Source organism: Numida meleagris, chromosome 5, assembly GCF_002078875.1.
Source record: "Numida meleagris isolate 19003 breed g44 Domestic line chromosome 5, NumMel1.0, whole genome shotgun sequence".
NCBI lineage: Eukaryota > Metazoa > Chordata > Aves > Galliformes > Numididae > Numida > Numida meleagris.
Genome location: NC_034413.1, coordinates 15,513,821 through 15,527,710, shown reverse-complemented (window position 1 = coordinate 15,527,710; position 13,890 = coordinate 15,513,821). Strand labels below are relative to the sequence as shown.

General features: G+C 38.3%; 1 protein-coding gene across 1 annotated transcript in view; it reads right to left on the bottom strand.

The window, feature by feature from the left end:
* PLCE1 (phospholipase C epsilon 1) overlaps positions 1-13,890 on the bottom strand; it is a 150,736-nt gene that overhangs the window by 125,977 nt on the left and 10,869 nt on the right. Inside the window, exon 2 of the mRNA XM_021397672.1 lies at positions 159-1,749. Within this exon, the coding sequence (XP_021253347.1) occupies positions 159-1,346 (1,188 nt within the window). The 5' untranslated portion in view covers positions 1,347-1,749. The remainder of the gene's footprint in view (positions 1-158; positions 1,750-13,890) is intronic.

Here is a 13,890-nt window from a genome sequence, read left to right as displayed (position 1 = left end):
TCTTCTGAAAAGTAGTGTTCAACATAAGGTTCAGCATGGCCAAGTGAAATATCCTACCGTTATTATATGTTTACTAATTGAAGGCATTCAGTAAAATGAAATGTCATCGTGTCAGCAAGACTCTCACAGTGAAAACAAACAAATTATGAAAAGCTTACCTCATACCATAAAGAGGTCTCAAGAAAGGAATTAAATTCCCACTTTATTAAGCTCTGAATTATAGTGAGCTGTTCTGTTGTAATCCTAGAATGCTTCAAGCCACTGTTGTTTTTCCTCTGCTCAACGTAATTCCAAGCAACAGTTCCTATGTGCCCTGAAGGTAAAGTCCTAACAATCGCTCTCGTTCCAGTATAAACTGATTTTTTAACCTCCTTATCATTTTTACAGAAACGTCTTATTAATAATGTGGAGCGTTCCTTTTTGCTTCTAAAAAAATCCTCCTCCATCTCTTCTTCACAGTTATCATTACAGTCTTCAAAATGGCTCAGAAAGGGCTTTGAGGGCATTCTTCCAGTAAAGTTATTTCCAAAGAAGCTGTGACCTGAGCATGCCACTTTAACCTTTCGTGGTGCTCTTTCCAGACAGAAGTACTTATCCCTTAAAGTGTCATCATACAAGTGTTGTCCGTTTTCATTCTCACAATTATTTGTCAACTCCACCAACGTGCAAGTGCATGCCGGGGAGCCAGTAGTGCTACTATTGCCAACACTTACTGACTGTATGCAGTCACTGAAAATGAAGCCGTTGTGTAATTTGCACAAAGCCTTTGATATATTCCTTTCACTAGCACAATGAAAGTGAAAAACGGCTACTTCATCGGTATCGTTGCCATCACTCTCATTTACCGCTGTCTGGCTTCTTAATGAAGGTCCATTCATTTTCAACTGAATTTCAGCAAGCATAGCTCTTTCCAGTGAAACAGGAATTCCAGTTTCCAGGCACGCCTCTTCCCCTGTTAAAGGGCCACAAGATTTATACAACTGGCTGCATGGGATATTGCTCTTGTAGTTTTTCTGTACAATGTTACAGTTAATGTTAAGAAATTTCACTGAATCAGAGATGGCATTGTTTCTCTCCCAGAAGTTTTCATTAATAGTGTCATCGGTCATTTGTTCATTTGTCAAAGTGAATATTTTGGGCACTGAGCCCTGAAGACTTTCTTCTTCCAGTCTGTGTAAATATGAGACAGTGCGTGTGGTTTGCCTTCCTGGACTGGCAGTGTGTCTTTTTATAACACTGGTGTCCAAAGCATTCTCAGTATTTTCATCTCCAGCTGACTGAGCAGGTATCACTTTACCCTGCATGACAGAGACCAGAACAGAAGCTGTCATCTCTTCAGAGGTCATCTTGACAGTCTTTAGTTGCTGAATGCGTGGTGGGGAGGGAGTGTCCACCAATCCTCACTCCATTATTTCTGCATAATAAAAGAGTCTGTGCTCAATAATCAAGAAACATGATAAAACACACACTGGCTACTTGCTCTTTCCGAACTGTGGAAAAAAAGAAGCAACTTTGTTGTTTTACAATTGGACAACCAGGTTCTCTCGGTTGTGTGTTACTGGCAAGAAATGCAAACATTTTGAAACCAGCTTCTTGATGTGATGTAGCCTTTCAACTTGTCTCTTCCTACAATTAATTCCTCTATCATACATAGCACATTCATTCTTGCCTCAGGTTGTAGGAGACCAAAGATGTAATCCATACCAAAGATATATCCCCCGGATAGGACACCCAAATAGTTGAGGTTTTCTGTAAAGAAAAGAAAAAAAAATACATATTTTGAATAGAATCCATGGCATAAAGTCTATCATCACAGTTATGCCAAAAAGAAATTGTTTTGGTGTTATGCATTTTTTTGTTCTCGGTAACCTTTGCAGTATTACTGTGCAACCATGAACAAAACACAGTCTTTTTGCCATGAGTTTATCACTGAGAAAGACAAGCAGGAAGGTAAAGTAAGTTAAAATACTAAAACATTGATTAAAAAAAAAATCAGGGTTAAAAATCAAAGCGATTTGATACAGAAAAACTATTTTATTACTATTACTGTATTACTCTTCTCAAGTAACTATGATTAACATTTTATTTTAATCTTAGAATGTCAGCTTTCATTTTTATTGCTTGCTGATCTTCATCCAAAAGTAGTTAGCCACAAATCAAAAGATAAAATGCACTCTTTAGTGAACAGGATATCTGATATGCCATTTTCTCACACAATGAAATTCTGAAGTGTAACTAAATGCATCAGTTTTCCTGCAATTCATCTGGTGAGAAAGCAGAAACAAATGTAATGAAAAGTTACATTGAGCTACAAATCTGATGATGTAAGGTTTGCTAGCATTCTTTCTTTCAGAAAGTAACTATAGTTAATGCACATACACAAAAAAATTGCAATTTAATACTTAAAACAAGATTTCAATTTTATTGATGTAACAACGGAAGAGAGACGAGGGAAAGTTGCAAAGGAAAGTGACTCTGACAGAACAAAGAGCCACAAGTTTCACATTCTCCACACATTACAACACTCGTGTGTGCCAGAGCAGCCTGAGGATGGGAGACCCAGATCCTGGACAAGAGGAAGTTTTATCATCAGAAAGTTAAATTAAAGCTAGAGTTCACAGACGAGTTGCAGAGAAGGAGATAGCAGTAGTTGGATAGGGTGGCATGGGCAGGAATTAAACTAGGATGTTCACAAAACATCCCATAAAATAAAATACTGCAACCGCACAACTGTACAGGAGATGCAGTAGGAAAGCAACACCTAAGCAATTCCTGAAGTCTGTATCCCATGATAGACCCTACAAAATAAAATCATATCCTGATTTTCATTTTAGTTCACTTTAACTATTTCATAGCGGGTTTTTTTTAGTTTCTTTGTTTGTTGAGTTTGAGCATAGTTTTTTGTTTGTTTAGAAACTTACCAATAATTTTATCCTAACATTTCCTACCCTTTTTCCCTGTCCTGGTTCAAATCCTGAGATAACAACTTCCATAACTTTTTGGGACCACACACTTGAAGAAAACTGAGAGCAACTCTTCTAGAAATGTTCTGATCTTGTTTCTTCAAGCCTAAATCTACACACAGCAACACTTATCAAAGGAAAAAAAAAGCTAAAAGGAGCTAGAAGGCAAAGCAGCTGTTTTTTCTTGATCTTTGTTTTACTCACGTCTTCTTGTTGCTATACAAAATAAGAATACTTCATAACAGATACAAAACATGCATATGTTAGTCCTTTGTAGGATTTTTTTCATCTATCTAAACATCTCAGTCTATTGATTCATCTTTCCTGTCTGCAGCAGAAAAATTCCATGCAATCCAGTGAATATACAAGCAACTGAAATGTATTCATAAGTATACTCCCTGTAATATTGCTAAGCCAGGAATAAAAACTAATGGAATGGATTGGTACTGCAAAGAATATACAGTTTATTGTGCTAGCTGATGAATGAAATTCTTACTAAACAACATCCTTCTAAGAGGACAAAAAAACTCAACTTCATTATACAACTTTGACAGCACAGAGTGAATTCAAGATCATAAAAACAACCATGTATATTGAAATTATTTCATCATTCTTTAATGGAGAAACTTTAAAATTATAATATTAATAATAAAAATCACATTGCTGATTTGCGTCTGCAAACACAAAACTGCTGAAATCAGAGGTCCATTTATATCCCAGGGACTGCCCACAAGGCTCATCCAGTGGCCCAGACTGTTCTTCCACAGTTTTCCCAAAAGTTTCCTTCAACTTCCTTTTCCCGTCTCTCTTGACATCAGAGTTTCCGCACATACAGCCTTCAAACTGCTTCCGTCGGATGTCTTTTTCCTCTAGAAGATTTCATCCCAAATCTCCCCTGTCACAGACTTTTTTGGTCACCTTCCTCCTCAGCTCCAGAGGCTATATGCCTGCCTTTTCTATCCACAAGCATCACTCTTCTATGCGTCCGTCTGAAGTTCACTTCCTCAGAACTAACGTCTGCTTAAGAATATCCATGCCTCCATCCAGCTGTTCCCATCCTCTCACAGCCACTGCAATGTGATAGGGAACTGATCCACCTCAAGAATTTTTTGCTCAAGTTACTTTACAGCTAGATCACTTTCCCAATCCAGTTCCTGTATGGTTGTGGGAACACCTGCGCTACAACAGCAAACAGACAGCATGGGGAAGAGATGAAAAGGCAGCTTCAATTGGTTTACACATCTCCGCAATCTGCAAATGGAGTTCAATGTTTCAGCTACGTCCATCTAGCACCTGACCACCACCAAAACCGGCCAATTCCCTCCTGCCTGCACTCCAGGCCTCCAGGTCCCCGTTTCCTCCCCTCACGCACCTTGACACGTCAGCTCCACCCAGTTAAGTTGATTCAGCCAGATGATTTATCAGGAAACTTGTTTTTACCCAAACAAACTGATGTGCCTTGTGGTCACATGATCCCTCAAACCCACAGCAATAAAACATTAGAAGTGCTTGGTAGGGACCGCACATCTCAATAACTGATTGAGTTTAGATCACATTTGCTATGATGTCTAAACCCACTCTGAACATAAAATCACAGAATAAGAGAAAAGCTATGTAGTGTATGGGTATGTTAAAATCTCATAAAACAGCAAGTAAAAAACGTTATGCCTCTGATCTATGGACAACTGCAAAAATATCTCAAACTGAGCTCTGCTTAACAGATGACAAGGGTTTCATATGTCCCCCATTACTCTCCTCTCAGTTTCTGCTTTCCACTGTAATCAACAGAATTCACTTCAGCATGCCCAGCAAATTCCTTAAACTGCTGGAATTCGTTAGACATGTTATGAAGTATGTCAATAGTGCCATAAATGTTATCAAGTGTAAAACTCACAAGCTCAACCAATAAAACAATATTTTGCAACTCACTGTAAAATTGCAGAATTTTCACTCCCCATGGCTTCCTCTGCCTGTATATCTGCATATGGGTGGCCAAAGCCTAGATGCTTGTGTAAAAACCTCAAATATATAAGTTCATTTGCACATAAAATCATTCAAAACCACATTTTCCTGTTGCACATTCAGCTCAAAGCACACTGAATTCACTGTTAAATCTGCATATAAAAGCACATGAACTAGATAATTAAATCTGCATTGTATTCAACACATGCTAATATTTCCTAAAGCCAGTAGATTAGCTGACAAAGTCCATTAATAACTACACTGGTTCATTTTACAAGGCTCAAGTTATGTCAGAAATCTAATGTGCTCCTTCTACACAGAAGAGGAAAGGAAAAATATAAGAAGCTGGATCCAGAATTAGTGAATCATCTTGAATTCGTAGGTCAGCCAACACAGACAAAGGAATAATGAAAATAAACAATCTGATGACCTTTCAGCACACACATTCACAAAGTACATTAAGTTTGAAAACACAGGACACAAAACCAATTTGACTACTTTTTTTTCCACTGCTGCATACACTTTAAGACTGAAAGTTCAAGACAGTTCTAACTAGTATTAACAATAATTAAAAATAATATTTAATAATTCCTAATTCCCCAGCTATTTGGGATTAAAGATTACAACAGACTAGGTAAAACATACTGCCAGAATAATTAGAGACTATAAGTCTGCTAGCGGTTTAACCTTTAATTCCTTACTCAGCTAATTTCCTTTTGAAATCAACCGAAATTGTGTTTCAGAGAAAATAAGAGTATGTCAAGGCTTACTGCGCTGTTTAGCCTAAGTAAAGGTATTTAAAGGATCAGAACAGCCGCACAATGTGGTACACTGGAGAGCATTTAGACGCTAGGCTGTCAGGGAAAAGATGATTAGATCAGCACTTGAAGATGCTGCTTGCACTGAGGGAAGAAGCAGAAACTATCAGTGGCAAAGCAGGGCTATGGGCCTCATGGTAAAGATGAGGATTATTCAGAGAAGTTGCGTGGTGCCAGAGATGCCAAACTCAATTCAGTATTTGAGACGCCATGGGAGATTTACAGGGAAGCGGTGAATGCACAGTAGGGGCCAAGGGTGCAGAGAAAAAGGGGGACTGACAGACAGATATGTGAGAGAACAAGGCGCATACCAACGGTTTCCACGGGCAAAGTGCTACTAGACTAGGATGAAAGGTAATTCAAGACAGCTGAAGGGCAAATGCAAACTGTCTGAAAATCCCTGCTTTTTCAAAGGCTATGCTGGGATGCTGTTTAGGCAACTTTCATCCTACATTTTTTGTATATACGGTCACTATCAATCCTAAATTGAATTTCAGCAAATTAATAAATGTGGACACAATGCACATGGTATAAGTAATCCGCTGAGTATAAGATTCTTGGGAAACAGTAAACGAGTGGAAGAATTTGGCATGGGGTAAGCAGACACAAAACCGTAAATCATTATCTCACGCCACCCAGAAAACTGTGTTTAAACAATATAATCTCAGTTTAAGCTCTTAAGGAAACAACTGATTCATGAGAAAGGTTGTTAGTATACTATGACTACACATTTGCAATAAAAAAAGAGTTTATTCAGCTTTTTTTTTTAAAAAGTAAATAAACTATATTTTTTTCCTAGACAAAGTTCTTGAAAGGAGTACAAAAACCACATTTATTGACTCCTCTTCAATTTGCCCTTTTATCCTGTATCATGCATGTTACTAGTTTTTAGCTCAGTGTCTTATTTCAGAAACAAGCAGAACAGACTAGTGTAAAAACAGGACAACAATGTGTCACTGTCAGTTTTCTACATCTATCCTCTGCCTAGGGAACCACAGGGAACAGTAATGAAGAAATAGCCAGGCTCTTAAAAATCATTCAAGATGTGCACAAACCCTATTTGAACAGTTGGAGGCAAGTTATAACAACATTTTACTTGGCACAAAGCATCATGCAGAACCTCAGATTTACCACCAGAGTCTGTGTTTCAACAACAGCAAAAAAATCTCGAAGAACAACAGTATTTATATATCCATGTCAAGTTAGAGAGGCTTTTTTTCTAATTTCTAGAATACTTATCTAAACATGATCTAGTATTAGATGTCTCAAGCTACACAAATGGTTGCCAGATGGTGAACCCTCAACTGCCTCACCACTCTGCCTCATCACTGCGTCAGGCAGAATCTGAAGCTCCTGCCAGATAGCAGCTCCAAGCTGCATTTCTTTACAGAACCTCATTTTCTGTACAAGGAGAAGCACTGAGAGAACCTGCAATCTTGCAAAGTTTACTTAAGTGCATAATTTCAGGTCTTTGAAGAACTGACACTGACAGCAAGATCTTCATAGACCACAAAAAAGAGCACAAAACGACTGACAACAGAACATACATGAAAGACAGACAAATAATGCTTACGTAAAAAGAAAAACAGGAAATAGTAATAACAGTAAGAAATTTTAAATATCAGGTAAAAGAAAAAAGGACCAGTGCATCAGAATTTCAAGACCTAAGAAATCAAAAAGCATACATACCAAGTATCCAAAACTGGACAAGATTAAAAATGAGGTCTGAGGTGTAAGACAACCAGCTGGCAGGCTCCACCCAGATTAGCTGGTTCCTCATTCCCTATCACCTTAAACAAAGCATTTTCACTGTCTCCTGAATGTGAACTCCTTCAGGGAAGGGAATAAACAGATCTTGTGGAGAACTAACCAGTGGAAAAGGAAAGAGGAGTCTTCCTCCACCACCACCATCATCTGGTGGCACTCACATGATCATACGAGTTGACAGAAACAGAGCAAACACAAAGCAGGGAGAACATGGGGAATCCAGGACCAGTACAGGAATGTATATGCAGCGTCTCACATTGAGACAGTTTTAAGTAGTCATCAAAATACATCCTAAAAATAAATCTACCAGAACACAGGCACATAAGCATAAAAATCTGAGGGGTAAAGTCAACATAAGTTACCACTAAAAAAAAGGATAAAATACAACAAAGAAGAGACCATAAGGAAAGATCCATTACTTAAAAGGCAGGAAAAGTGATTTATGACACAGAGAAGACAAATATTTTATGCCTGTATTCCTTCCTTCAAATAATACGCGTACATTAGATCACATTTAACTGGTCCTTACAGTTTTAAACAAAGGCCAAAAGCTCACAACACATTTCAAGTGGCATTTGCTGGATCTAGTTCCAGACAGCACTGCCATTATAAACTTTCAAGTCAGACTACGGTAAACTCAATAAGCTTTGATGGTACAGAACTGGGAGATGTTAAGAGTCTGACACCTAATTTTGCCCCAGCACAGGGGGATTTCCTGACATCCCTTCAAGCCTCAGCTCTTCAAGGCTTACATGATCTAATACGGACAAGTTTAGTAGGGAAGTTCTATTTAAGCACTTCATAATTCAATCACTGTACATCTGCTAAATCTTTTTTTTTTTTTTAAAGCATGCAGGTTCTTTGGAAAACATGCATCATGACATACAATTAGTTCAAAATGATGAGATATTTCAGAAGCCTTCTCATCTAAAACCATCAAGATTCAGAACTTATCTTGCTTTACTTAATATTTTCAAAAAGTTGACAGAGCACATATCATTGACTGTCCTTATGTCTTTCTTACCTGACTTGCTAGATTCGCTAGAGAGGTGTCTTTTTTAATGTGAAAACACCAGAAACCCCAGCAGTCATTCCCAGTGTCTGAATAAACTATCTTTTTCTAACTTCTTTCTAACTTTGGTTTAGCCCTGAACTAAACTACTATGAAGGAAGATGTGCCCTGGCCACAACACAAAAAGACAAGGGCAAGTAACATGTTTGTCTCTTTCTAACTCAAGCAGGTCTACACAAAGTTAGCTCAGTCTTTAAAAAGGAGATTAATGGAATCTAGTAATAATACATCCTTCACGACACAAGATCAAAACTGCCTCATTCACTCAGGCCCACCCAGAGTCTTGCACAGATCTTCAGTGAACAGCAAATGGCATTTTCACAGCACTGATGTGTGTGTACTTCAGTACCAACAATCACTCTTTCAAATCCTTTGAAACGCCTACAGCTTCGAATGAGGAAATAACATAGCCATCATCCCATTTCAAGGCTTTGTCAACCTTTGAGGATTTTGTGGTTCCGGATTCAATGTCACCATTCATAATCTTCGTTCTGTGCTTTAACAAGTTCTCAAGTTCTGCATGTACACACCTTCATTCAAGTGGTTTCGCAGCCAATTTATGCAGTTTCTCAACAGTAAATGAAGCATAGTCGATTCGTTCACTAATGTAAAATATTTTGGAAAATAACAGAAGGATCTTCTACTGACTGGGATTATAAGAAGTCCAGAAAACAGAAAGAAAGGATGTGGAGTTTTGTACACAATCAATCTCAAACACAAATCACCTTAAAAATATTGCAAATGGTGTTTCTGTTAAAATGCAAATGACAACAGTGATTTTCATCAAAGCACAAATAATAAGTATGGGAAGATTGATTGTATGTATTTCCTGTCATTTGTCAGTCACTTCTGTGGCCTCAAAATGTTAATACAAAACAGAACACTTGCATGGAAGCATAATTGTTCTGAGAATCTGGTTATCAGATTCAAAATCTGCCACTTTGAAATGTTAACTGTTTACAACAACAAATATCATTTGTAAACATGGTACGCTCCCTCCATTTGTGATGTTTTCACAGATGTCACCTTAACCAAAGGACAGTGTTTGTGAAAGTCAGCTTCTTCAACAGTCCTACAACAGGCTGAGCTTTTAGCCTGGCAGGGCTGGGACTACACAGCGTGCCAGCCAGACTCCAAGCTCTGTACGGAGCACCATCTAAGCCTCCAAGCAAGGCTTATCCCTGCACAGGCATCCAAGTGAAAGAAGCATACACATCAGTTTCTACAGCAGCACATTTCTTTACCTGGACACTGGCAAGAACAAGCATTAATTCTGAGGATCTACAAGCCGTGGCTTAGCAGACTGTAACTGAGCAATACTTCAAGCTCAAGGTAAGGATGTTTGGGAACTTATCAGCACAACTATTTTTCATCCTCCTCTGTCCTGAAGGGGTACCAGAGAGGTTAGCATCACAAGGCAGAAAACCCTGCCCCTCCAGCAGGAAACTCTGGCAATCCCCTTTCAGGAGTTAGATTTAATGATCCTTGAAGGTCCGTTCCAACTCAGGGTATTCTATGATTCCATAATCTAGTCCCAGAACAATAAAGTGACACTGGTAGGTAGCACTCCTGCCCAATGGGAAGCCATGCTCTTAAGGGACATGAAGAGGCCATGACATATTTTAGTAAAATATAACCGTACCTTACCATGAAAACTATTACCTCGTTGAAGTTTTAAAATTATTCCAAACCAGGCCACGCAATAAGAAACAAGAATACCTCGGGTTCCTAGCCTTGTTTCTTATTCCCCATTGCATTTTCTCATGCGAGCACCCAGGGCTTCTCATTATCTCTTCTATCACAGTCCTGCATGTACACCACTAGCTGTAATTCTAGCCACGTGATGAGAACAGAACAAATCTGTAATAAAAATATTTCTAACTACTAGAAGTCTGATGGAAAGCTAGAGGTGCATTAAATCATTACAGTTTATCTTCTATAAACCCCAGTAACACTTTTATTCACATTGTGCTAAGCTACAGTACTCCTATTAAAAATTTTACTTGAGTAATAACATATTATTGCTGAGCTGTCATAACTATAATAAAAGTAAGTCTATTAAAACTGAAAACCCAATATGTGTTTCAAATAAAATTGAAAATAATCTGTAAGTGAAAAGGTATTCGATCAATTGTCTGCCTACATATTTGTACCTCTGTATGATAATTAGGAAGTTTATTTATAAAGAAACTGTTATTCCTTCCAAGATAAACGGAACTATACATGAAGAAAATTCTACGTTCACAACAACTTCTACACTCCTTAAGTTCTGCTTGCGTTTCTTTAACAGCTTAACCTATTTGAAGGAGATAATTCTGAAGACCAGGGTAGAATGTTTCCATATATAATTATTATGCATTTATGCAACCTTCTATTTGAGGATCCTTAAAATAATTGCAGTGAATGACTGTATCCCTTCTAAACAAATGCAGATATATTGCTTTTCTTGGTTATCTTTCGTGTCTCTATGGAAGTAGTCTACTAAGTATTTCCATCTGCTTGTGAGATTTCCTACTTAGTTCCAGTGACTTATTACTGCACACCTGGGCTTCATCCTTTCTTTTGGGAGAAAAAGATAACCTTAGCAAATGTTCAACTTAAGTGCAGCCATCATAAAACAACTCACTCTTCGGTAGTATAGTAAAGCTTCTTGCTTCATGAATAGTAAGAATTCGGAATTCTAAACATGAAAATCCTCTCCCTTGATAAGATGGGACTTTATTCCAGACCTTTAGTCTGCTTCAGTCTTCATAATACAGTTAGTTGGGATAAGAATGTGTGCCACAAGCTAATCCTATACTTATCTTACACAAACAATCACTTGTTCTAAGTTTGTTATATTTCTTAAAAGTTCACGTACTTCCAGCTGAACAGACGGAAGGTAATTTTAAAGTAGTGAAGCTCCCGGTAAAATTAATGAACAAACATTTCAGAGGATGCTTGATGTTCCTGTAGAACATGCAGCAGCTAAAAACAACAGAACACAGTATTACATAGCTCAGTTACTTCTAAAAGGAACAAATTCTGGCTTTCTGCAGATTTCTCTAAGTTGAATAATTAAGCTATCTAAAGAGATGCCTTTTATTTTTTTTTTTATTATTATTTTTTATTTTTTACAACCGGGGTATTACTGAGGATTTTCTTCTATCCAGATCCTCTGCTATCTTACAATGGCCAACTCTCATCAGAGCAACCTCTTCACAGCCACAGTGATTTACAGAACTTCCGTATCTAAATAACATCAATATGAAATCTGTTATCTAGCATCCTTGAGAACTGCACTTTTGTAATAAAAACTGCACTTTTGCTACAGGCCAAGTTCAAAAGTTGGCAGGAAAGATACAATGACACACTGTGACTTTGTGAAGTCGTTTCCATAAGAAACCAGGCTAAAAATGCAGTCATAACTTGGAAAAGGACACTTCCTTCTCTGGAACACCCTTTTTTATTTTGACATAAGCAGTGGTTTGTGCCAGAGACTCTGCCTGTATCCAAACAACACTGCTTCATTAAAATCTGGAAACACTACTAGGGAATGTTGTTGTTTTCCCTCAACTAGATATAGTAGATATGTTCTAATTACCTAGGCATATGGACATAAGATATTATGTTAAATGAACGTTACATATACAAACTACAATTTCTCAGCCAAGCAGAAAGATTAGCTCACATCCCTTCGATTGCACACCCTTGTTGCTAACATATTACTTAATATCCATGTACTTAGCCCAAAGAGATCTTAGAAAGGATATTAATACACCTGATGTATATCTCAAGATCCAGCAAAAATGGGAATGCCATCGTTAAATAAGCCAAAGAAACAAACCCCAAAAAGTACTGTAAAAGATAACAAACTAGTTATCTTGCATGCTGAAATGCTCAAGGTTATTTCTGCTGTAATAGTTCACAGGGATAAAACTGCATTTTCTGTACAATATATCAACATTATAATGACAAACCAATGCTGCAACTATCACAGAGACAGATGATGTTAACCCAGGACAGGATCATCACAGGTATCTTTCAGAAGGAGCATTAGGGCCCTGAGTGCACCAAGCCCTTAATTCCTGCAAGCAGCTGCACCCACATCCCCCACAGCAGTCCCACCAGCCATTTCAACTCAGGCTCGTCCCCCAGCTCAAGCTGAGCTGCGTCCCAGGCCAGTGTTGCCCTGTTCTGCACTACTTCTGACATTCTGACCAAGCTAATCAGACTGACATCAGATCAACTACCAGCTCGTGCTGCCTTCAGGATCTGCTGATAGACCCATGTGTCCTCCTGCGGCTCCAGGCAGGGGGTCTTGGACCTCATGCAAGCCACGTTCTCATGGAAAATGATAAGAAGCATTTGAGGAAATCTGTGATGTAGCAACATTCAAACAGCACACTGAACATACACATCTGTACGTCACCAGCAGCAGGAAGGTCAAGAATGGTGATGAGGAGGTTATTTTGAACTGCGCAACCAAACACTATCAGGCTGGTATTTGGGTGACAAACCGGAAGATAAAGAGTAGCACAAGCCTTGTAATCGGGCTTCTCTGGTGCAAGATGTCAATAACTACTTCAAGTAAGGAAAGAATTCCGCCCACTAGATACCTAGGTTCACCAGCAGAACTGATGGTTGGAATGATCAGTGACCTTGGCAAGCAGCTGAAAGGGTTGTGAAGCAGTATCTGGAATGAAAAGAGATCCCTGAGGAGAGGCAAGGCAGCAATTAAAACTAATGGTCTGTGTAATCTTGAGATCTACACTGTATTCAAAAAAAAAAAAAAAAAAACTTCTCATGCTAGTAACAGTGCTTTGCCTACAACAAAAACATTGGATGTAATGTTTCAAAACAGAGTAAAAACAATCATCTCAAAACAGTTTTTAATGTAATGTGTATCAACTTAATGCCTCAATCTGTCAAGTTCATTGAAGACAAGTAGAGAAATTGTTTTAGGATGATAACTCAATGATGCTACCTCCTGCAGCTCTGATTTTACCAGTCCTTCCAACTACCTGCTGGACCTTGACCTTGGGAAGCCAACAAGGAAGAAGTAGATCATACACAAGGAAAGTAATACTGCCTAGAAATCCAGAACAGAGTTCGTGGATAACAGTATATGACTTATGAAAAAAAAACAACACATAAAACCAGCACAGGTAAATGAAAGCAGACTAACCTGTCCCCTGAGAGTTCAAATCGTGTATTCTTAATTTGTCCTCTTAGGCATGCTACTGCCACACCTCAAAACAGTCACCTGCTCCCTCAGATCTTTTTTGTTGTGATCTTTTCCAGATCAGTGCATCCTGTAAGGTCTAAG